At 39.3% G+C, this 26537-nt stretch overlaps 1 protein-coding gene across 2 annotated transcripts in view; it reads left to right on the forward strand.

Annotated features, from left to right (window-relative positions):
* Window positions 1-26537, forward strand: part of KLHL32 (kelch like family member 32) — a gene marked incomplete at both ends in the record, with an annotated part of 177836 nt that overhangs the window by 106917 nt on the left and 44382 nt on the right. The window contains 2 exons of one of the 2 annotated variants that reach the window (XM_079716581.1): window positions 15599-15677; window positions 23032-23081. In XM_079716581.1, coding sequence (XP_079572707.1) covers window positions 15599-15677; window positions 23032-23081 — 129 coding nt within the window. Of the gene's footprint in view, window positions 1-15598; window positions 15678-23031; window positions 23759-26537 lie in introns of those variants that run through there. The other variant, XM_079716580.1, reaches the window with a different exon arrangement.

Below are 26537 nucleotides of genomic sequence, written 5' to 3' on the forward strand. Positions count from 1 at the left end.
GAAGTACAAATGGGTATTTCTCACATGCTTATTATGTGCTAGGCACACTGTTAGAAGCTAGATCCTGGGGTAAAAAGCTTTATAAAAGTGTTCAATTATTAGGTTAAAGAGATTTATCTTAACTTTATTTCTGAATGTGGAGAAGTTTTATTTACCTTTAATTATTAATCTATTAACTGCTTCCTACTTTTAGTGAAGAGGACTTATCTTACTTTAAAAAAATTAATTAAAAATTAATTAATTTTTGGCTGCATTGGGTCTTTGTTGCTGTGCGTGGGCTTTCTCTAGTTGCGGTGAGCGGGGGCTACTCTTCGTTGCTGTGCGTGGGCTTCTCATTGTGGTGGCTTCTCTTGTTGCGGAGCAAGGGCTCTAGGTGCGTAGGCTTCGGTAGTTGTGGCTCACAGGCTCTAGAGCGCTGGCTCAGTAGTTACGGCACATGGGCTTAGCTGCTCTGCGGCATGTGGGATCTTCTGAGACCAAGGGTTGAACCCGTGTCCCCTGCATTGGCAGGCAGATTCTTAACCACTGTGCCACCAGGGAAGTCTTTATCTTACTATTTTATAAGGATAGTACATATGTCAGTGATTTTCTTCCTTTATTAACCTTGGGTTGAGGGCTCCACCTTATATTTTGAGTCTAACTTTGCCTGGACTTCAGTGGATAACAGGACCAAACAATTCAGTGGTCACATCACTGATGTCAGACAAGAACAGACCTTAACATCTGTTAATAACACATTCACTTTATATCTCTAGAGACGTAAGTCACATACTGTTTAGAGTAGTCAGCAACCTCAGATGCAGTGATTTTTTTTTTTTTTGATAAGCCCCTCATGGGCTTTTATCTACTCCACAAACTACCCACCTTAGAGTTTGATTTAATCATTTTCCTCAAAAGGAGTCCCAGAAAGTGAACCCAAACAAAAAGCTACTATCCTTTTATAGTTGGAAACCAGAGGACACTAGTGACGTACTCAGCTTTCGTCTTTTATCTCTTAGATGATAAACTGTACCAAATGCACATCTGGCCAGGGAGAAGCAAGGACTTCAAACAGTACTGTGTGTCTAACAATACTATCATAATACTTCACATTTGAATATCACATCACAGTTTCCAGAGTGCTTCTTCATCTCGCATTGCTTTGCACTCCTTTGCTTTGTGTCACAAATGGCAAACTGAAGTAACAAAGCTAGAAATCAAATTCACGTCTTTTAATTCTTGGGTTTTTCCCACTTTGGTCCACAGCTTCTAAATTCATAATAGAAGTGCAAAAATACTTGGGTGTGGTGGACGGAGAGGTGCATCAAATTAATCCCATGACTTTAAGAGAAGTTAGGAAGGGTTTGGCCATTCCTGTTCTCTGGTGTCATGCTTGCACATTGAAGGGGTAATGGCCAGCTCTGCCTGCCTTCATGCCTGTGTCATGTTGCTAACTCTGACTCTCTGCTCCATGTGCTAAATTCAATCTTTCATTCATTTTAAAGAGTCATTGAGTGTCTACTCCACCCAGTCGTGTGTTCTCAAGCACCACTGCTGCCGCTGTGTGATGGGTTCTGGGAAGTCGGTTGCAGAAAGGTCCCATGTGGCCCTGCTTTCATGGATCTCACAGAGTCTGATGTGGAACTTTCCACTTGCTGTTTTTTCCCCCTGCGCCCGATTCCTTCCCAGTGGGGACTGACCTGTGCCAAATAGAGTAGTGATTTCTGTGCTAACTTTGGCCGTGTTGAAATGATATGGGTGGATTGGAAAATGAAATCCTTTTGTTTGGACATTTCAACACCACCCAGTGTCCCTTTGCCTTTTCTTCAGTGCTCTTTTCATTGGTAATTCTTGTTCATTGTATGTGCCCTCTAAACAGCTTTGCAAACCTTTGTCAATCCCTGTAGTACAGTCCAAGCCTCAAAGAAATCGAACTGCGGGTGACCATTTAATCAAAAAATTCCGCTAAGTGGTGTCCTCCTTCTTAATGCTAGGACCTTGGTAACTAGAAATGGCATAAAATACTGTGACCTGAGAACTCTCATTCCCTCATCCCCCTGCCCAAATTGCAATTTTTCATCATATCTGCACCCTTCCTCAGTTTAATTTCATATTTGCATGTCTCATTACTATTTTTTTTTTTTTTTTGGAGAGGCACTTTCTGGGCTTCTTTGTGATATCTCGTTTTATTTTTTTACTTACCATTCCTTAAAGTAATTAAATGTGTACCACTTCTCAATTTTCTTCCTGAAACTTCTGGCAGTCCCTCCCAGGTAGCTACAGTCTTTTCTACAAATGTGATGAGGATGTCTCCATTTCCTTTTTACTAAATGTTAGTGAAGAGAATAAATAGTGAGGGCTTGGTGCTCGGAGCTGCCAGAGTGTATATTTAGTCATTTGTCCTGATCTACATGCAGCTGATTCCTCTGGGAGGACTCATCCCTGAGGAGCTTGACTAGTGGCCCTGCTGTTGTTTGTCTGGAGCGTGTGCCTTTGCGAGACACGTGACACATTTATTTCACAGGGACTTTGCTCCAGCTGATCCTGTGTTGTCAAGTAGCTGTGAGGGGCAGTGATTATCAGAAATTACAGAGAACTGACTTGTATTTATGTGCTGCTGTTCCCATGAGTTAATAGTTCTTTTTCCTTCCTTTTTTTTTTTAAATGAGCACAACAGAACAACAAGGTGATTTATGAGATATAACATATTTATGTTCTCTGCTTCTAATTTTCATTGTGATTCGTGTTGTTTCCAGACTGATATTTTTGTTGTTGCTACTGTGAGAAGGAAAAAGATGACTGGAAAATATTACTTATGCATTGGTAGCCGGCAGTAATATTGCTGCTACCTGGGTTATCAGGGATTTAAAAATAAAACCCAACTATATGCTGAACATGAGGTAGAAACCTCGAGGCTAGGCACAGAAGTTCATCAATAATAGCAATGATAATTTTTACAATCCTTAGAGAGCTTTATACTTTTTAAGCATTTTTGCACACATAATCTCATTCAAGTCTCTCATCAGCCTCGTTAAGGTTGATAAGGCAAGTATTACCCAGATTTTAACAAGTGAGGAAATGGAAACTCACAGAGGATAAATGGTTGACTCCCTTCACAGTATGGTTTCAATGTGGGTCTCACTGTATTCTCTTCAAATACTCCAAATCTCTAAGAAAACAGAAACTCAAACTACCTGATACATCTTCTCAAGAGTCAAAGTGGTCATATTACTCTATAATGAGCGAGCCAGCAGTATATGTTTCCTAATAAATTACCAATTTTCACTTTCACCCGTTGTGCAGCTCTGGGAAGTTGCAAAAATGACTCTAATAAACGTCATACAGGAAAGTGTTGCTGAGGGTCTTTCTTTATCAGAGCCTGGAAAATTGAGGCTCTAGATGGTTTGTTGAGAAGGAGTGAATGGCGAATTCAGGCAGAGGTAGGGAACCACCTTTCGTTCCTTCAGGGTATAGAGTGATAAAGTGTAAAGCAGGAAGAGAAGGCCCATAAGGGAGGATCACTTAAAGATCCAATCAAGAGGGCTTCCCTGGTGGCGCAGTGGTTGAGAGTCCGCCTGCCGATGCAGGGGACACGGGTTCGTGCCCTGGTCCGGGAAGATCCCACATGCCTCGGAGCGGCTGCCATGGCCGCTGGGCCTGCGCGTTCGGAGCCTGTGCTCCGCAACGGGAGAGGCCACAACAGTGAGAGGCCCGCGTACCGCAAAAAAAAAAAAAAAAAAAAAAAAAGCTGATCAAGAGATTTAAATCAGTGTGAAGAAGAACCTAGAGCATGGTTATTTCTGCTGCAGCCCTACAGACTGCGTGGTGGGAAGTCTGCAGACTGTTGTTAGAGTGTGGATGGAACAAATGGAAATGATTAATCATGATGTCTTCATTTTGTACCCGAATATTGAAATTGAGAAATTTATGCAGCAGAAATTGACAGCTGGGTGATGGCCTAGATATGGGGTTTAAGAGAAAGGGAGAAAAATATTAATTCATCAGTATTGATAAATGTTAGTCTCTTTCCAATAGAAATGAGCCTGTGCCCCATGTCCTGCATCGCCAAACTATTTCTATAGGAATGCTTATCAAGCCAGTTGAGTGCTTGCTGGCCACGGTGTTCATGCCAGTTGGCCACGTCAGACCATGGAGATCACCTGTTCTGGGCATTCTAGAGGAGAGGATCTAGACTTAGCCATGGAATGACCTGGAGGCTCTAGACTTGTTTATATTCCAAAGAGATGTCTGGGGAAGCCTTGGCATTTATTGTTCAATACTGACATCCTTACACCCTGCTTCTCCCACTCCTGCCTCCAGGACTTCTGCTACAAGTGAAAACAAGGAAGAACATCTCTCAACTCAACACACCTGAAGGGGAAAGGTGGCCATTCTAAGACAGTAATCGTGGGCAGCCTTCAGAGATAAAGACAATTCTTAGACTTCTTTTGTGTCCACAATACAGGGTAATGCATTCTCTGTGGTGAGGTTCTCCTCCTTAATCTGACTGCCTCTTTGTTACTTGAGATGCCACACTGGAGGAATGAAAACAGATTTCAATATTCTGGTAGACAAAACATAACCAGGAAGAAAAATTCTCTTAGGAAAAAAAAAATATTTGATGGGTTCTAAAGATAAATAGCACAGGTTTTTGCATTGCTCCCCTTTGTCTATAGGAAGTATTTTTTTAAAAATTTCTTTTATAATTTATTTCTTTTTATTTTTTATTTCTTTATTTTTGGCTACATTGGGTCTTCGTTGCTGTGAGTGGCCTTTCTCTAGTTGCGGCGCTCAGGCTTCTCACTGCGGTGGCTTCTCTTGTTGTGGAGCATGGGCTCTAGGAGCGCGGGCTTCAGTAGTTGTGGCATGCGGGCTCAGTAGTTGTGACTCACGGGCTCTAGAGCACAGGCTCAGTAGTTGTGGCGCACGGGCTTAGTTGCTCTGCGGCATGTGGTATCTTCCTGGACGAGGGCTCGAAACTGTGTCCCCTGCATTGGCAGGTGAACCACTGGACCACCAGGGAAGTCCCGATAGGAAGTATTGCAAGTCAGTTCCAGTAAGTGGCACAGATATTACTTATGCTTTGAGAACAGAAGCTAAAAAGAGTCGGGCCAGCTGCTGGCTGAATGCACTTATCTTCTTTGTGTGTGTTCTTGTTGATGAGAAATGCCCACATGCCGCCTCCTCTGGCCACACAAGGAAATCAGGTAATTGAAGTAGTGATGGATGGTGCACTGAAGTTTAAACATTTTAGGAGGACCTGTCTTATTAACACTTTAAAACAAGTGAGCATAATATCATTAATTTGATTAATTCACTTGCTCTTAATATAGCTTTTAATTTGTAATTCTAGGTGACTTACAATGTAATTTGGCATTAATTATACTAAATTGACTGTAGGTCAGCCAATCACAATGGAAAATTACTCACAGCTGAAAGTAAAACTAGACTTCTCCATCCAGAAAGGATGACGCTTGGTTAAGAGACAGATAGACTTTAGGCGTCCCTGTTTGGCTGTGAGAATGACATTGAACCTGCTGAGGGCTGTAAGTGATTTCTTATTCTGCCCACTGCTGGGACTGTATACTCTGGAGTGAAGCCCAATAGAAAGAGTCAATAATAAAGTAAACAAAGGGGTTGATTTGTCAGGTTGCCAGGTCCCCTGAAGAATCTTTCTGCTCTTTTCATCTCTTGTACGATTTAGGCCATGTAGAGGGGCTGTGTAGTGCTTTCGAATGATGAATTCCACACCTCTTGGATTCGAGAGGTTAGAACAGGTACTGACCCAGGTCTGCCTGCTTTTCATCCTCCTGTTCTGTGAACCAGCTGGGAAATCTTTTAAATCCCATGTGCTGTCAGTATCCCAAAGCCACTCCTATTTGACCAATATACAAACTACCTTCCGGGCAGAAGGAAGTTGTGCCTTAAAAGCCAGTGCCACTCTGGGAGAAGAACGAAGCCCTCAGGAGATGACAGAGCCGGTCATTGATAAAGCTTGCTGGAGGCGCCTGTGTGCACATGAGAAGTAAGGTGACTACTGAAGTATGGGGTGCTTAAGGAATTGGTGGGAGAACAAGGATGGATTTGGAAAATACTTGTGTTTTAACTATGTGCCAGATATCTTCCTTTGAGAATTGTCTCTTATAAAAACAGTCAAAATGAATACTTTGAAATGCTACAGAAAGGCATATGACAGATTTAGTAATATCCTGCTTGAGGTATATTTACATGTAAGTAGAACTATGGGAATTTTGTGCATTCTCAGTACTTTTGCTGTGAGCAATTAACCCATAAAATGAGGTCTAGCTATGAGGGGACAAATTTTGCTAAATATTGCATGGAAAATTCCAGGCTGTTTTTAATAATTCTTTTTACTTTGTTAATTATGTACCCTTATCGTATCGTTCCAACTCACAATCTAGCAAATAAAATGGCCTAAGTTTTATGTAAAAATTTTGAGTAGAGAGGTTAAAAACTACCCTTTCCCCTGTCTCTTACACATATACAGGTGGGGTTCACACCATACACACGCTTGCAGGTAGACACACACACACATACACACACACACACACCACAGGTTGCATGCATATTAACTTTTGCAGCTAAAAAACTTTCCTTTGTTTTGCAATACTGACCTGAATCATAATTACTCTCATTATTGGCTGGTTGACCCCAAGATTAAGGAAGAAAATAGAAGTTAGGAACTTATTTTTGCCACTCCAAGTGTATATTTCATTCATCATAAATTTTTTAAAGATATTAATGTCTATAGTCTGGATTGTTGCTATATGAATGCAGCTGTATATTGTCTCAATTTTCTCCAAATCCCTTTTATGCCAAATTTAGCCTGGCCTATCACAGAAAGTTTTATTCCTTTTCCCCAAATATTATTCTTGATATCAGCATAGGGTTGGTGGGTGCCAGTCTTTCCTACCCCGGTGGTTCCCAGTATAGCTTCATGTTCTTAACTCAAAACCACCCCTACTTGATCCGTACCCTCTGATGGATGAGCTCCTTTGAGGTCTTAATGTGGTGTCCTTCGAGAACAGTAAGGATTTGGGCAGAGGCGCTAGTACTGAAGTAAGCAGAGCAGAGGGGTTGAGAGAAAACATTTACGGGGTATTTCTGCCCTTGGTTTTATCTTCTCATCCTTTAGAATGCCAGCAGAATAAATGGGTCTGTTAATCAAACAGCACTGAGAGGTTAGGTCATTGGAAGCCTTTTTAGTCATTTTGTGCTTTTCAAGAGTGAATTTGTTAGAATTATGCTCAATACCCACTTGAAGCCTCAGCTGATAACCCTACCTGTGTTTTATAACTCTGCACTGTCAGAACTCATAATAAGTCAAACATTCTTTCAGTGGTACTCATAAGGGAGGGAAAAAAAAAGCCCCACAAATTTAAGAGTAATTTCAGATTGTAAATGAAAAGGAGAGGCACGACTGTGCATTTGCACCAATCATGCCTTCCTTTCATCTGCTCTGATTAGGCCTGGTGCGGTTTCATCAGACCCCTCCATCACCGAGCTGTCACTCCAGCCGTCTGTTGATTGAAAACAATCAAGGCTCTGATGGCACAATTATTCTGACCCTTTAACTAGAGGCTGCTGTGATAATGCAAGATTGATTATGATAGTTTGTGCCTCTTTCAGTTTGCCAAGAAGGTTAATTTGGGCATCAGACGGATGTTTAATGGGCGCTTGCTGGCTACACTGAGGTAAATGAGAACGTGCAGTCTTGGATATTGCACGGATATAGTTTGGCTGTCAATCATTGTCATTTGGAGTTTGTGCCTCACACTCTGGAAATCACATTTTATTTTTTCCTTGGGATTTAATTTATTCTGTGCCCTGAGGAAGTTCTTTCACTCGGTGACCTTCACAGCAGCTTTCTCTGCCTTTTTTTTTTTTTTTCTTTTTTCAAATGGAGCTCAAAGGCACAACACCTCTAGAAGAGCATTTTTCTTTCATTTTCACTTAAAAAATGGAAACTTTTAAAAATCCATCCTTATCACTGCCTTCCAATAGAGCAAATGTTTCCATCCCGGTTGTGCAGTGGGGAAGTATAAACGACAGGGATACTTTGGCCAGTTTGCTAATGCAGCAGCTCCCTCAGTTGTTCTGCCTTGTTTCTTACACCAACCAGCAAAGCTAGTAAATTCAGAATGGGCGCATATATGGAACTGAAGGCTCCATTCTCCTTATGTTTCTCTCAGCAGCATGTCTCAGAATAGTTTGATGAATTCTTGTTTCCAAGGGCAACATCTGACTCCTTTTCCCTTCTTGGGAAGCATGGGGGAGGGGCTGAGCCAGGGAGACAGATATTTGTCTGCAGGAGTACGAAGGTTATTAAAAGTTGCAAATTTCAATTTGTATAATCCCAGCGCCTAATCTTGTTGCTTTTTGAAGCGTAGGGTAAAAAAGATGCAGGCACCTAATAGTGCTGGTCTTTACAATGTGTAGCTCATTACAATCTTCTTTTATGCATACCTTTTAAAAAGAAAAATAAAGGAAAAGAAAAAATAAAGGAATCCTTTAATTCTGTCTCCAAGCTGTGCATAGTGCTCTCCTAGATTAGACACCTAAGAGCCAGAATCATTGTTCTGATTTTTCATTTGTGTTGTCTTCAGGTTTTTTTCCCCCAGTGAACATTCAGCAGCATATTTCTACCTAGCCTTGGACGTTTTTTCTCACATGTCAATTGTAAAACAATTAAGTCTATAGATGTTAAAGTGACAGTATCATAATGATTATAATTTTATTTCAAGTGTTCTATTTTCACACTATTTATTTCTTGCTTTAGAAAAAAAGCTATTCATTTTTGAATGGTAAAGAGAGTCATTAAGCGATAATTCAGTCTCATGTGAAGAGGCTCAAAAAATGAATTGTCATCGAATCCAGTTACTGTTTTTTTTTTTTTTTTTTTTTGCGGTACGCAGGCCTCTCACTGTTGCGGCCTCTCCCGTTGCGGAGCACAGGCTCCGGACGCGCAGGCCCAGCGGCCATGGCTCACGGGCCCAGCCGCTCCACGGCATGTGGGATCCTCCCGGACTGGGGCACGAACCTGTGTCCCCTGCATCGGCAGGCGGGCTCCCAACCACTGCGCCCCCAGGGAAGCCCCCAGTTACTGTTTTAATGCAGCCCTTATTTAAGCAACAGTGCTGTTTAAAATATTTTAAAAGATATGAGAGTAGGATTGTGCATATATATATATATATATAGTCTCACCAGATTCTTCACTGCACTAGACCACAAATGATTATTTTTGTTTAGCTCTCTGGATAGCATGCATAAAATCACCCTCAGGGATGCTTAGTAAAATTACTGGTTAGTTATGTCTTGTTTTTATTCCAGCAATGGGGAGTAAAAAGTTAAATGGGGAGAAATGTATCAGTCAATTAAGAGAGATTTTTTTGGTATTTAAAATATAGTGTGACTTGTCACAGTGGTATCTATATTTTATTTTTAGATTCACTATGTTTACAAATTAATGAGACTTACGCAAAGAATTTCTTCTTGAAGTATAATTCATTCTTTCAAACTGTTTTTGGTCCAAGCCTGACTGGGTTTCTGCCTTCCCCCAACCTGTTGAACCCTTTACCTGTTGTGGAAAACTGCTATCCAAAAACCAAGGACTTTCCCTATGTCCTCATAAGCTCTCCACCACATTCCCAGAACTGTGCTCTCACGCTGACTCCGTTCACTGAAACTGCATCCCCTCAGCAATGATGTCCCCCTTCAGAGGGTCCTCAGAGTGTCTCACTCCTCATCTCCCGGCCTGGGCTGGCATTTCCTCTGCTCGCAGGGCTGGCGGTCATTGGACCCAGTTTCTCTTTCCTCTTCAACCCTTCTGTCTCCGCCTTCAAGGTTCCAACACATTGTTCCTCCTAACCTTATGAAGATGTCTTGGACCGGTGATTTCTCGTAATTCCCACAGATTTCCTTCTGGGTGCCTGGCCCTGGGACTGAGATACGCTCCTCCTCACTGGACAGCCTTTGGAATGGCTACTACCTTCTAGTACTCCTTCCCTCACCCATTGCAGCCCCTTCCCCGCTCACAGGTCTTCGGAGATTGTCAAGCCACTGGTTCTCCTGCGCTGGGCCCGTCTGCCCACATACCCATTTTCCGTACACGACTATTATAAATTGGCTCTCTAAGCCACTTCCCCGACTCAAAAATATGTCATCATTGTGCTAAAAAGAATGTATCTTCTTTGACTTGTATATTATACTCAAAGGTGCTTCAAGGTGCGAATAGAGGATTCAGCGTTCCCCACTTATTTATACGGTGATGAAATGAAGTTGGAGGATGCAGTGTGAAGTATTCTTTTCAAGCATCAGTAGGCAGGGTGAAATTCACACAGTGAAGGAGGTCAGTGGTCGGCATGGCATTTATGTGTGTTCTTTGCAACTCACTGAGGGTGTAGGCCCTGGCACCGCAGCCCACCAGCTCCATCCCCTTGATAGTAGAGCCTGGCCCCTGACCGTATTTAGTCATAGGCTTCAGGTACTGGGTTCCCCACTCCAATTACTGTACTCTGTAGCCCTAAATTAACGTTTAAAGTGACCTTTGAGGATTCTTTTCTTTTTACTTGGAGGCTGCCAACATGAATCCTTAAATGCAGCATAGGTACTTCCTGAACATCTAAATTCATCACAGTACCACTTGTTTGAGGGATTTGACTATCTCTGTATCTGTGACCTGGGGCAGCTGCTTGAGCCTGTGAGCTCCTTTTGGTCATTACAGGTTTCATTTCAGGTGGGGAGTGTATGTGCCAGTGAACCTGTAATTGGTTCATTATTATTATATCAGTTTATAAAGAAATATTCAAAGGCTTGATACCCCCAGGGTGCTCCAGGGCATGTTTACAAATTAAACAGCTTTTTAAAAAAACTATAAAGTTTAAAAATGTACCAGCAATCTTTAAAACACCCATGAGGGAAATGGCAACATAAAAAGATGGTTTTTGCTTGTGTCTGAAAATCTGCCTACAATAGACTGAATCTTCCAAAATTGTAGGATTTTTCTTCCCCTAATTTCATACTCCCTGGGTATGTTTTACAGGGATATGTTAAGACACTTGAGGTCAAGAGTAAGGCTTGAGATTTATGGTATTAACAGAGCTTGAAAGTGGATGGCAACTAAGACTGTATATATGTGTACCAATGAGGATCTTCTTTCTCACCAAGTAAGTTCCTGGCAGATATTGGGCACTCAATAAGAAATTGAGGAGTGGATGAATGAAAAAATGAAAAGAACAGATTCGTGATTATATCATTTACCCCAGAGCAACAAAACAGGAAGAAAGTAATCAACTCAATCACTTGTTATTTTAGTTTTCTCAAGCCAGATAGCTTAGTTTATACATATTTTTCCTTGCCACTAAGTTAACTGAGTTGAGATTTGAGGGAAATGATGGACATGAATTCAAATATTTTTAATGGGACACTCAAGCCAAGTAAAGAAAGTGAATGTATACTGAGTGTTATACAGAGACAAGTAGGTTTATGTCTGTGTCTCTCTTTTCATTCATTCATGTTTCTCTGACTGGGGTTTAACAAGGCCACACACCTTTAATAACTGGCTTAGAATTACTGAATTCATTGGTGTGGAAATAGGCTTATCATAAGGGCTAGTTTGTAATCTGCAATAGATTATCTGCCATGCTTTTATTATCAGTTTATAGCATGTGAAGTGCTTAATACTGTGTAGCAAATTCCTTATCAACTACAGAGATCTCTCAGAATTTGTGTCAATATTGCACAATATTGTGTTGTATAAGAATTGTCTATGCTGGCTTTATCATGTCTGTGCTGGCTTTATCATGAATTCAGAAGGATAATTGAGTTGAGGATTAGCTCCATCTCTTGGTGGTGCATTGCATCATATTAATTCTGTTTATTGTCTAAATGTCATAGTTTACCAAGCACTTTCACATGTTATCTCATTCAATCCTATGTAGACCCTATGATGTAAACATCATCATCTTTGTTTTACAGGTGATGAAACTGAGCCTCAGTATATTTGTGTTTTTCATAAATGCTCAAATGTGTTAAGTTGCAGAAACAGGTCTTTTGACATCAAGTCTTGTCTCCTTTTCATTGTGTCATATGCACATCTATGGGCATGTACCAATTAGCGGTAGAAAAAAGCATCAGGATTTCCCTGTCCTTTCAGCTGACTTCACCCTGATAATGCATCCTCAATGCATGCAGTAGCTGGAAAATAACGTGAAATAGTGTGACCCAGCTAGGGTCACTTCTACTCCCTGTTGCCAATGGGATACAGCAGGGTTTTCTTCTATTGACCAAATTGGTTTTCTCTGATTTTCCAGTGTTGTTCTGACAATATAAGCTTAATATTTCACTGACCATATTACCTTTTATACCCAGAAGGTCATCATAAATAAATATGCATCACTAATATCTTACTTAGAAGTCTCACCCATCAGTCTAGCCTCAAATGATACTCTGATGCTATCAATGATTAGATGAATGAGTATTATCTTTTGGTTCAGAGACCATTGAAGGCAAGTATAGGAAGCTATTTCTAATTGTTCCTGTATTTTGCTCAAGTGTGAGGAGACCAGAAATAGGTTCCATTTTCCCTGCAGCATCTTTGGCATAGGTGACGTTAATTGTTTTTCTTGTCCTGTCGGGCATTCTTCCTATATAAAAAGCTTTGTATATTCCAGATATGGGGGTGGTGTATTTAAAGACTGTCTTGAGGTAAAATTTCATGTGAATAGTTTACTAAATATTTTCATTTCTAAATAAAACCATGTTCTGGGATTTTAAATAAATAGTACCTTGAAGCAGTCACTTACAAACTTGAAATGTGTGTTCTTTGGCTGAGATTATTTTATTTTTATGTGAGCCTGTGTACACATGCACTTTCATATGACACACACACGTGTGTGTGTTTCTGTTGAGTTCAGAATTACAGACAAATAAACCATCACTTTGTTTTTCTGAAAAGAGATTTATAAAAACTATTTGTGCTATAGAAATCTGTGACTTGGATACTAGACACAGTGATTAATTTTTTTTAATTTATTTTTTATTTTTGGCTGTGTTGGATCTTCGTTTCTGTGCGAGGGCTTTCTCTAGTTGTGGCGAGCGGGGGCCACTCTTCATCGCGGTGTGCGGGCCTCTCACTATTGCGACCTCTCTTGCTGCGGAGCACAGACTCCAGACGCGCAGGCTCAGTAGCTGTGGCTCACGGGCCCAGTTGCTCCGCGGCATGTGGGATCTTCCCAGACCAGGGCTCGAACCTGTGTCCCCTGCATTGGCAGGCAGATTCTCAACCACTGCACCACTAGGGAAGACTCACAGTGATTAATTTTTATTGTCTCTCCTACCTGTAGGAATGTTGGAGGATTCTACTTTATGGTTTTTTTTTTTAAGTTTTCAAACTTTGAATTTAAAAATTTTATTATTTTTTTAGGTATAGTTGATTTACAATGTTGTGTTGGTTTCAGGCGTACAGCAAAGTGATTCAGTTATACATACTTACATATATATGTATATATTCTTTTTCAGATTCTTTTTCCTTATACATTATTACAAAATATTGAGTATAGTTCCCTATGCTATACAGTAGGTCCTTGTTGGTTATCTATTTTATATATAGTAGTGTGTATATGAGGATTCTACTTTAAAAGATTACTTTTTGGTGGACCTGTAAGTGACATACATACTAGAGATAAAAGAGACTCTCTCATCACCTCACTCATTTTACAGATGAGAAGCCAAATGACTGGTCCAGTGTCGGCTACATACTCTTGACTTTTCAAAGATCAGCTCAAGTTGGTGGCCAATTCTCGAGGTGGAAAAGACATCACAGTATACTAACCTCATCTCTTTTCCTATCTTTGTTTTCTCTTCATCTTGATACACAATCTACCTTTTAAAAAATTGCCTTGTGTTATAAGACTGAACCAACTCAGGTCACTTGTATTTGTCTTCACAAATACCTGGAACTTAAATGTGGCATGCCTCAGAACAGGTTTCCTTGTGATTCCTCCATTCCTATGTGTTTATCACTGTCTACGGGAAAGAGATATCCTTGGTTGCAAGCGCTCCTGCTTTTGATGCTTGGCAGTATGTACTTTTTTGAAAAAAAATATGTATTAAAGATGGTTATCAGCACTTTTTTGTTCTTTCAATTTTCTATTTAAAAATAATTTCAAACTTATAGAAAAGTTGCAAGAATAAGAATAGTAAAGAACACCCATATGATTTGCTCATTTCTTAAGTAAATTACTTCATTTGCTTTATCATACGTTCTCTGTCTCTGTCTCACTCTCTAGATATCTATCTATCTATAAATATCTGTAGATATATGTAGTAGGAGAATAGATATCTAAACAGAGAGAGAGAGAGAGAGAGCACACGCACACGTGTGCTTTTTTTTTTTCCTGAGCCATTTGAGGGTAAGTTGTATACATCATGTTTTTTTTTAAAACCCTGAAAAAACCCCTCATAACTGTTCTTTTCCATGGAAATCTTTAGTAAAAGGCAGAAGCTTTATACAATCTGAAGAGAAACCAGAGTATTATCAAAGCACATATTTTTTGCTAAAGGTGAAAATAAGAGCATTTGTCAGTCTTCCAGCTTCATAAAATTTTAAATGAACAATGAAAGAATATGTGTTATTATCATATCTACTAAGCTGAATATTCTTTTTAAAATCTGTCAGGTTTTTTTTTTCTGACAGTATATGAACCTGGGACAGCATCAGATTTGATTCTATTGAAATATATTTCTTAGAGGAAAAAATAGCCTATGTGTCTTATATAAGTTTGTAGTCAGCTATAATGGTTAATGTACAACCTCCCTTGAAAAATCTGTTTTACAAGCAAAATGTTGACACAGTTTTAATTACAGCACTCAAGTGAGCACTGTTTTAATTTTTAATATTCCTCCATTGTACTGTTTTCACTGTTCTGGTAGAGCAACATACCCTGATCTTATGTCCCTAGTTTCTGGTGTCTTTTGATAGGAATGTTGCCTTTTTGAACAGAAATCTTTCATTTGGTCTCAAAGAAGAGAGTAGGGCTATAAAATTTTGTGCACTTTTTTATTAATATGAACTTTCCTCTCTATGTCAGTCATTATTCTGGTTTAATATGTCACTATTTAGAGCTTTAACATGACTCACGTTAAAGAAATGAGATTCCATGTATCAGTAGTTTAACATGGCAAATCTCAACACCTGTTCACATACAGGAGGGAAACTTTCCACATTTATCATCTAAAGAAACTTTATAATATTAAAAGGGTATCTTGCTAAAGTTTTATGTTTACGTTTATTTGAATTTAAGGCATTATAAAATAATATATGAGATAGTGTACTTGAATGCAATATATAATAGTCAGTGCAACTTCCCTTTGAGGACATGGATTAGAAGATGGTGAGCATCCTCGATCCTCTGTTTGGAAAGGAAAAATTCTGTCTGTGCATTGTCATCCATTCTATTAACGCATTCTCTCATGGCTCCCCACTCCTTGTTGCCCAAGTGCTCTTTAACAGCCCAGGCTCTTTGGTGGAGCTTCAGGAATGCCAGGTGGTTGCTTATATGTTCCTGTGCCCTTCCTTTGTTCCTTTCTGAATTTGCAGAACCGTGGAACTTGTGCTGCCTTTTGGACACTGAGGGGAGACTGGTGCCCTGGCTTATCTCAGTGGGATTACAGGACTGGCAAGGATCTAGACACTTGTGCCTTCACAGCATGGGCTCCTGCAAAAGGCGGGGCTCAGTTTGCCCCTTCAGCAAAGCTGTCTGCAACCAGGTTTTAAAATAGGAGAGTAATTATAGCTGGCCCGGGCCAAAGGGGCAGAATCAGACTGTGGGCAAAAATACCGGTTCTTGCTTATTCAGCTCTGACTGAGGAATTCTGTGATGAGAATACCCTCTTCAGTGAAAAAGAATTCTTGTGAACCAAGAGAAAGAAATAGTTACTGCTTTTCAGCAGTGTTGTAAGAGCTTTATCTTTTGTCAGCATTAGTTAAAGACATTTGATCACTCATCTGATGAGAACTGCTTTTGTAAAGGGCATTTTTAATATATGTTTGCAAGATATAAAGGCAGTTTTATGGAAGAGTGCATTAATGTGTATTCTTGGATTTGAGATGACTTCATCATTCATATATTTTCCAGGAAATATGTGAGTGTAAAATTTCTTATTGTTTTGTCATTGCTTCGGGGCCACGTTGGGTAGTACACATACGTATGGACATATATAAGCAGAGGTAGAGTTTAGAACAGCAGCTTCTATCTGGGTGTGTTTGAGCAAGAACAGTAAAGGAATTTGGATCATAGCTTGAGGGCTTATAATATTAGGAATGTAACATTCTTTCATATAATTGACATATTTCTGAAATACATACGAGTAGATTATATATTTTAATTGAATTAGAGAAAATTTTGCATAATTTAAAATTATATACTTTTATATTTAGTATTATGCATTATATATTCTATTCACAGAATAGCAGTCAGTGGGGATACACTGAGAACACTAAAAGGAAGGGATTATTTTCCATATATTTTTGAGCCAGGTTTAGTTAACAAGGAATAACCTAGAGTATAAATACATATTCCCATAAAAAGTGAAACAATAATTCAATACTCAAAGGATGCCCTTTTCCCTAAAGACTTATTCTTTACTTACAAACTCTTTAATCCATTCAATTAAATGCGTGGTTTTTATACAAAAGTAATCCGTAAATGAGGCTCATTGAAAAATATCGTCACCTATCTAGAAGCAAAGTATACATTTTTAAAAAACAGACTTTAGTTTTCTAATATAGACAATATGGACGTTAAGTTTGGTTTTGAGTGCATTTGGTTTTGAGTGCTTGGATTCTATCTTAAAATAATTATTGATGGAAAAATAATGATATGATATAATAGAACACATTATATAACTTAAAAACTGGATTTCTGGTTGCAGCTTTTCCATTAATCAGCTACATGACTTGCAGTAAGTCAAATAGCTTGTCTGGATTTTATTTCTACTAGTAAAATTGAGAAGCTTGAACCAAAAGTACTCTAAAGTTTCTTCTTGCCCTAATACTTTATATTTGAGGGTTAACAGATTACGATGTTCATTGCATTGCCAAGAATGTCAAATAGAGGTGACCAGCACCAGTTATGGAGGGAGTAAAACAAGGGTCTTACATAAGTAAGTCCAGTACATCGCATGCTGCTGTGGGGAGTTTTGTGAGCTTATAAGGGCTTTATAGGAAAGCCACAAAGATGAGATAATAAAATAGGAAATTGAAGACTGTGATAGATAGATAAATATATTAAGGAACTGATGTTGTTGGTTCAAGAGAAATATGACAAATAGCCCAAGAATGGTTATAAAGGATTTTCCATTCTGCAACAATTATGTTTAGCCTACTACGTGCCAGACACTGTTCTTGTCAAGACTCTGAGGATGAGATGAGTTGACGTTGGAATAAGCTGTAGCCAGTGCTCCTTTTAGGAAGGAACAATTCTCCAGACACTGTTCTTATCAAGACTCAGGATGAGATGAGTTGACGTTGGAAGAAGCTGTAGCCAGTGCTCCTTTTAGGAAGGAACAATTCTCCCTCAGGGTAAGATGTACTAGATTGGGTTAGGTAGGGTGCTTGGGAGATCTCCTATAGTCTTTGCAGATGACAGTCCCTGTGTTTCAGATGGTTTAGGAAACATCTTGCCTAATTGCCCTGTTCCCTAAGTACTCTTTGATCTGCCCTCCCAAACTGAATCCTTGATTTCTTTTCCACTGTTGCTGGCTTTGTCACCTAAAGAGTCTGAGATAAAACTTTCACTATATGCTCCATTCCCCCCACCACCACCCAATTAAAATATTCTAGAGTTTAGGTTGATGGGGATGTCAGTGTGCCAGAATAAGTAAGATAGAATAGGATTTTAGCCTTCCCTGGGTTATGCTTTCTAAGTGTAGTATCATTAAAAGCCAAAAGTTCTCAGAATAAACATTTTCAAACGTTAAGCCCCAAAATACACTACAAAGCTACCTGTGGTCTTTGTGTTCCATGATGCCCTGATGATGAATCAGCCTTCTGTTTACTGTAGTTTCTAAACCTCTTAAAATGGGCTCCAGGGTTGCCTCTACCACCCTGCCCTTAATTCAACATGGCAATGAATAGTGCTCTGGAGAGGTTCACGGTATAGAAGTGTTTTTGAGGTGGCCCATTGTTTTGGATTTTCTTTGACATTTCTTCCATTATTTGGATAAGTAAGAGTTATCCATGATTTCAGTGATTTTTCTCTTTTATATTTTCACCAAAGTAAAAACTGAGTACAGTAACACTTTTACTTTTGTTTATGTATTATTGCAAAAGCAAAACTGCACAGAGTTTTTATATGACTTACCTTTATGCTATCAGAATCAGCCGTGGATTTATAGAGCCAAGATCTCAAAATATGCTGTCTTACCCATAGTAAGAGCTTACCCATATCTTACTACAAAGGAAATATGCTGTCTTACCTATGGTATTAGCTACACATGCCCTATATCTTTACTAAAGCATCCTACTTAAACTTCATTTAATTTAAGCCTTTTAAAATTTGAAACAACAGACTTCGTTTACTCTTATAAAGCAGCAGTTTACAGTCTCATAAATGGGAATCTGTCTAAAACCTTCCTACTCAAAACGTGGTCCATGGACTAGCAACATATGCCTCACCTGGGAGATTGTTAGAAATGCAGACTTGCAATCCTTCTCCTCCTCCCTATTGAATCAAAATGTGCATTTTGCCCAGAAACACCAGGTAATTCATGCACATGTTAGGTTTGAGAAGCACTGGATTTTTTTTTTTTTTAAATGTTTCACTTCCTTTTTTTAAATTAATAAAATATATGTTTTAGGGCAGTTTTAGGTTTACAACAAAATCGAATGGCAAGTACAGAGTTCCAACATAATCTCTATTCCTGCACACGTACAAGTTTCCAGCTATGAACATCCCACACCAGAGTGGTACATTTGTTACAATCGAGGAACTTACTTTGATGCATCGTTGTCACCCATAGTTTATATTAGTCCATAACTTAACATTAAGGTTTACTCTTGGTTTTGTACATTCTATGTGTTCGGACAAATGTACAGTGACATGTATGTCCCATTAGGGTTTCAGAATATACGTATATATTTATATTTATAACTATACATAGTTGCAGAAAAGTTTCACTACCCTCCAAAACATCTGTGCCCTGCTTACTCATCCCTGTGTCTCCTCCCTTCCTTCCAACCCTTGGCAGCCACTGATCTCACTGTCTCCGTAGTTTTACCTTTCCCAGAGTGTCATATAGTTAGAATAATACAGTATGTCGCCTTTTCAGATTGGCTTCTTTTACTTAGTAATATACACTTAACTTTCCTCTATGCGTTTTCATGGCTTGGTAGCTCATTTATTTTAATGATGAATAACATTTTCTGGATGTACCACAGTTTATTTATTCATTCACCTACTGAAGGGTGTCTTGATTGCTTCCAAGTTTCTGCAGTTATGAAAAAAGCTGCTATAAGTATCTGTGTAATTTTTTGTGTGTGGGCATATTTTCACTTTATTTTCGATAATAACAAGGAGTGTGATTGCTGGGTCATATGGTAAGATTATGTATAGATTTTTTTAAGAAATCACCAAACTGTCTTCCAAAGTGGCTGTATCCATTTTGCATTCCCACCAGCAATGAGTGAGAGTTCTGTTTCTCCACATCCTCGCCAGCATTTGGTCTTGTCAGTGTTCCAAAGTTCAGCCATTCTAATAGATACGCAGTGGTATCTCACTGTTGTTTTAATTTGTATATCCCAGGTGACATATGATGTGGAGAATCTGTTAATATGTGTATTTGCCATATGCATACCTTCTGTGGTCTTTTGCCCATTTCATTCATTTCTAAATAGAGTTTTACAAGTTCTTTGTATATTTTGAATAATGGTATTTTATCAGATGTGTTTTTTTGCAAATATTTTCTTCCAGTTTTTGGCTTGTCTTCTCATTCTCTTTTTTTTTTTTTAATTTATTTATTTATTTTTTATTAGTTTCTGCTTTATAACAAAGTGAATCAGTCATACATACACATCTGTTCCCACATCCCTTCCCTATTGCGTCTCCCTCCCTCCCACCCTCCCTATCCCACCCCTCCAGGCGGTCACAAAGCACCGAGCTGATCTCCCTGTGCTCTGCGGCTGCCTCCCACTATCTATCCACCTTACGTTTGGTAGTGTATATATGTCCATGCCTCTCTCTCACTTTGTCACAGCTTACCCTTCACCCTCCCCATATCCTCAAGTCCGTTCTCAAGTAGGTCTGGAGAAGCACTGGATTTAAATCTGTAAATAATACTATATCCAGGTGAGATTGGTTCAAAGTTGGCAGAATTGTAAGTTATATTTACCTTTGATCTGGAGAAAAGATAAACCCAACAAGTATGAATGACTTGTATAGTCTGAAAATATTTATAAATAATAAATGTGTGAAAATTATATGAAAAATGTGAGAAGTTAAACATACTGGCAATAAATAAGATAAACATTATCCCAGAAAATGCAAATTAAATGTATGTTCACAAAGTATTTTGTAATACATAGTATTTGGGGAAATTGAACATGGAAACCATCATGATATTGTGACATAAGGGGTGATAAGTAGACAGAAAGCCAGAAATGAATCAGAGATAGGTAACAGTGGTCACTGTTCCACTGCTAGTTTGATTCCTTAGAAATTTTCTTAAAGGCAGAGTCTAGTTGTGGCTTGTATATCTTTCATACAGTAAGTGACACTCTTTGCTAGAAAGATAAAGCTAAATCAGAGAGTGTTAAGAGATGGGCTAGAAGATTGATTAGGGCATAGGAAGAACTGATTTATGAGGAAGGAGAAAAGTAATTAAATGGGCAGCACTGTGCTATAAAAAGAGGCTATAGAGACATGAATGTTTATTTGCTCTTTCTCCAGTGCTTTTTTCCTGTAGTATCCATATGCAAGATGCAGAAACATTAGGATATCAGGATGCTAAGAAATTCCTTACAAAACAAAGCAGTACCATCTGGAATTACTCAAATTAGGAGCAATATGAAAGATTAAGTTTCAGAAAATTTTACTTTGTGCATAAGGAGTAACCTTGAGTGGGATGACTTTATCCCTGAAAACTTTTGAAAGCTCTATGGGCAAAGAATGGAAAATCATTTATTAAGTTGTAGAATTCTAATTGGAACCCATCTCTTGAAACTTCTAAAATTAGGGTGGAGAAAAACCAGGATGTTGCCTGTGGGAAAACTCTCCACTTCCGGCAGAGACTTGGTGATTGATGAGTGACATTTTTCTTCTGCACTATCTTTGATTATTACTGTGTTACCATACACAGGTAATTTTTTTTTCATCAGGTTAGTATCTTATTTAAATAAAAAATACTAGTTTCTAAAAGAACAGCCATAGAGTGTCACTCACCTGCCCTCCATTGTGTCTGCCTCCGTGGCATCCGTAGGCTACCTGGCAACCAGTGACATTCTTTTTCCATTTCTCTTCACTCATTATTCATTTAGAGATGCAATTCAGTATATATTGGAAGCAAATTCACTTGCTACATTCTCTTCATCTGGAAAACTAAAAAGGCATGCCCAAAATATGCCTTGCCTTTTAGAGCCATTTGTCAAATGGATACAGAAACTCTGAAAGCCTGAAATCATCTAATGCTTCAGACAGTTTAGTGATCCTTTTCACAAGGATGAAAACCCAGCTCACATTTGTCAAGGAGTAATGGTCTGAGGGCACTACATTTCTTTCTGTCTTCTCCGTAGACATTTTTCCCAGTTCAATGAATCAGCTGAAAAAGGAAGCCCAGAACCCCAATTCCACTGGTCAGAAAGCAAGTAAAACACAGCAGAATTATTCAGTATTTTCTTTACTTTTTTTATGCTAATTGCTTCAGGTCCACATTTATATTGCTTAGGAGATCTAGTTTAATATAGATGCTGCTAAGAATAAATTCTATCGAATATGTTGACTGGCGATATTAGATATACTTCTCTATGCTGATGTGTGGAAAGCTTTGCCAAACTTAAATATTAAGTCACATTAATTAAGTTACTTCAGGTGCTCCATAACATGAATTGGATTTTGTTGATATTATTTTCTAAACTACTATTCAATTTTGTTATTTATGACTTAATGCACCTGCTTTAGTTTTAAGAAATTCTATTTATCTGTAGCCGAAAGTTCTTACCCCTTTCCTTCTTGAAAGAGATCTAGACCTAATCAAAAAGGTTAGGATTACATTCTGCTCTTGTGTCCATAACACAAAGATAATCTCCTCTGTATCCTGTTTTTATGAAAATGGCTCTAACAAATTGCCCGTATCTTACACATACAAACAACAACTATTTTCAAGATGAAAACTAGTTGAGAAAAAATAAAATAAATTGTTAGGTTGCAATCTTCCTTTTTCTTCTCTTGCTTCCTGACTGATAGACCTACAAAAGTTGCAGGGGGGGAAAAAAGTCCTTTTTCTTTCTAAATCTTGCTACTAGTGTCGTATTGATTTTCTCTCAAGTGCACCCTGTGGTCTCAGATGATCACATATTTTCTCACATTACTCGTATTGACACAGCACCTTGACTCACAGGTTGACATATGTTGCTTGAACTGATGACATGGCTCACCGTTGACATATCCTGGTGGTGGGGCGAACCAAGCATCTTATGCGTGAAACCTAAGGGAACAGGCTATTTCACAACCTTATTCTCATTCTTTGAAAAGTAACTGTTGTTCACCTCAAGTGATCCTTTAAGTCTTGTCCGTGTTGCTTGACATTGTTCCTAATCTCTCCAATAGTGTTTTGAGTTCTTTTGTGTCTCTGCTGATGTGGAAAGGAAAAAAAATCCCTCAACTGGGTATAACAATGTTTGAGTGTTCTGTGGTTTGTAAGAAAAAATAAAAGTGTTATTAAGAGTCTGAAGGAATACATGGAGGCCGGCCTCTGTGCCACGTTGCTTCGGCTCCTTCTTACCTTCGTGCTCTCTCCACCTCCCTGCCTGTGTTTCAGCTAGCTGTGAGGTGGCTGGAACACAGCTGCCATTACCAGTACATGGATGAGCTCCTGCAGTACATCCGCTTTGGCCTGATGGATGTGGACACTCTCCATACAGTTGCCCTGTCCCACCCCCTCGTCCAGGCAAGTGAAACCGCAACAGCTCTCGTCAACGAGGCCCTGGAGTACCACCAGAGCATCTACGCACAGCCCGTGTGGCAGACTTGCAGGACCAAACCGCGCTTCCAGTCAGATACTCTGTACATCATTGGTGGGAAGAAGCGTGAGGTCTGTAAAGTCAAGGAACTTCGGTACTTCAATCCCGTGGACCAGGAGAATGCCCTCATAGCTGCCATTGCCAACTGGAGTGAGCTGGCTCCCATGCCCGTGGGAAGGAGCCACCATTGTGTGGCAGTCATGGGGGACTTCCTGTTTGTAGCAGGAGGGGAAGTTGAGCACGCCAGCGGCCGGACGTGTGCTGTGAGGACTGCCTGTCGCTATGACCCCCGCAGTAATTCCTGGGCAGAGATAGCACCCATGAAAAACTGCCGGGAGCATTTCGTTCTGGGAGCCATGGATGAGTACCTCTATGCGGCTGGGGGCAGGAATGAACTGCGCCAGGTCCTGCCGACCGTTGAGCGATATTGCCCCAAGAAGAACAAGTGGACTTTCGTCCAGCCCTTTGACCGGTCCCTCTCCTGTCACGCTGGCTATGTGGCTGATGGTCGTCTTTGGATATCAGGTAGAACATGCCTCATACGTTGGATTTATTACAAAACACTTTCACTGTGGCATAAATTGACAAGTCAGGCTTTGGTAGTGGTGACCATGTGTATCTGAACGATTTGGCCAAGGATGCCATTTTAGCTAATTAATGGTCATTTATTGAGCACCATTCTATAGAGAGCAGTGTATGGGGAGGTAATTGACCTTTCTATGACTTTCTGAGTGATGAGTGGAGTAACATTTCAAGACGGAAATGAATGGCCTATCACATCTCTTTTTCTACCAAACCTTCTATTGTTTAGATTGTCAGTTTTTGATATTCATGGACTGTATTGCACACATTGTGGTTTATCCAGGTCCTTGGCTTTTCCTTTCACCTTGGGCTGCCTGACTAGGAGCCAGTCTATCAAAGACAGGGCAGGTGAAGTAAAAGCCCAGTTAATCCATTTGGATGAGTAAAGCAATGGGAATAGATCCAGGTAGGAGCCATGCTGTGCACTGAGGGAAGGGATTTCAGTTATTGGATAAAATAACGTTTTTCTGTTATCTGCGAATTGTAGTTACTCATGCCATCCCAATCCTTTATTCCTGTTTACTCTCCCATTCTTCCTGATTATTTGGGGGTTCTGATTATTTTAGTTTACTTTCTTTTTTTGTCTTTGGTTTTGTTTGAAGCCTTTTGATTATGATAAAAGGAGAGAGACTAGTATAATGAATCCCATGTGCCCATAACCCAGCTTCAGCAGTTATCTGCTCGTTGCCAGTCTTGTTTCACTCACACCCACATGCTTCTTCCAACCCCTCATGGCTGACTTTTCACTGGTACAGAAGGAGCCTGTGAGGCATGTGTTATTGACATCACATTATCACCTTGTGGTTCCAATCCTATTATTGGAAAGTCCTCAAATGTCCTCCTTTGAAAGGTTTGCCTATTAGGGAAGAAAGTTGCATCTTCTCTCAGCTGGAGGATACTCATTTTGTGACCCAGATGGATCTCGCTGAATTTCTATGTCAAGGACAAAGCGGAATAGAAAAATCAAACAACTTAATTACTAAGAGTAACTTTGAGATGTTTGTACTCAGAAGAAACAATCACTTTTAAGTATACTTGTGAAGACTTCTAAGCTTCCTTGAATAATCTTCTCTAGTTTAACATCTGCTCTGACAAAATTCCCCCTTGCACTTAAAGTAAATTCACTGGACTCTGCCCATGTTTCCTTCTGCTCTCCTCAATGACTAGGGATACAGCTGTAGTCTTGGCTGCTCTGGGTAGTGCCTCAATTATTGGCAATTCACTGATTTTTATTGAAGAAACCTAGCTCATGTCTGGGTTTAAGTGCTCAATAATTAATGAATGAAGTTAAGGTTGGGACCAAGAAAGGATAAATGAGGTGTATCCAACAATTACTGGTCCTGTATACCAAATAAACATTAGATATGAGTGTGTATGTTAGTATATGTAGATATATTTAGATAAAGGCCTCATTTATCTGGTGACTTATTCCTTTTTCTTTAAGTATACATTTCAGTATTTAAGAAAAAATCCACCAGGACTGTATCCTGTTAGATTTGTTGAAGAAACCTTAAACTTGGCTGCAAATAAATCCTTGCTATTAGAAGGAACAGATCTGTACTTGACTTAGATAACAAAACAGTGATGGATTTATGAAATCAGTATAATTTATATTTTATTCCAACTTACATCCCTTCCTTTGACTCATTTAGTTTTCATATATTGCTAAGGTACTGCACTCCTAAATTTTGCATTGCATTTTCTAAATTTTGTATATGTTTCTCATAATTAGATTAATAATTATTCCTTACTTACTTTTATTTTGGGGCTATAAAACTAGCTTTTAAGAAACGTGCTGGAGTTTCCCTTACGTAGTCTTCAAAATACGACTACTTAATACCATCTTTAGTGAGGCCTTAAGAAAGCACTGAAACTTATGTTTGCCTGGCTAGATCTATCAACCTGGTATCAAGCTGACTTCTCTTTCCATGTATGGGTCTGTATGTTTCCTTTTCCGTTGTATTAAATGCATCAACTTATTACAGTCCATACTGCTATCACTTTGTTTTTCCCCTACTATGAAAGGAAATACATTTCCTTTGTTCTTCTTTTGCACTAATATATGCTGCCTGTGTTAACCATACTTAATGAAAACAATCACAATTTTCTCAGGTTTGTTTCTCCCTACTGTGTACTTGAGATGAAAAACTCACTTCCCTGTGTACAGTACAATACCTTTAATTGGAAAGAAGAGGAAATCACCAGTGACATTTCTAATACCTTCAGTCATCTGCCTCTTTCCTCTGGCTCAGCTTACAATAAATCAATTGTGAATCTAACCAGGGATAGGGAGGGGTTGCTATGGGCTCCTTAAAAAAAAAAAGACAGGTATATTTCACCCTGACTATCTCTGATTTAGAAGTGTTACCCTGATTTTTTTTTGGAGCAGATGAAAATGTTTGAGGCTATTCCCTATCCTTTACCAAATAATTAAATATTTCCAGTTTAATTGATGGGGGATTGGGTCATTGGCATCCTTCTGGTATTTTGTAAGCTTTGCCTGAGGTGAAGGTAGTAAGGATTATAGGATGTGGATTTGGGGAGCTTATTTCTGTTCCACAGAACACAAAATGAATGTTTCTTTAGGGACTCAATATTTCCAGTGTGCTCCCTCTCTATACATACCCTCTCCCCCTCTCTGTCCATTTTAGGGTCAGGATACCTGGAAACCTGTCCGTGGTTTTAAAAAGGAGACAGGCAGAGAGGAATTCAGAAAACTAGG

This window comes from Hyperoodon ampullatus (assembly GCF_949752795.1).
Source record: "Hyperoodon ampullatus genome assembly, chromosome: 12".
Classification (NCBI taxonomy): Eukaryota; Metazoa; Chordata; class Mammalia; order Artiodactyla; family Ziphiidae; genus Hyperoodon; species Hyperoodon ampullatus.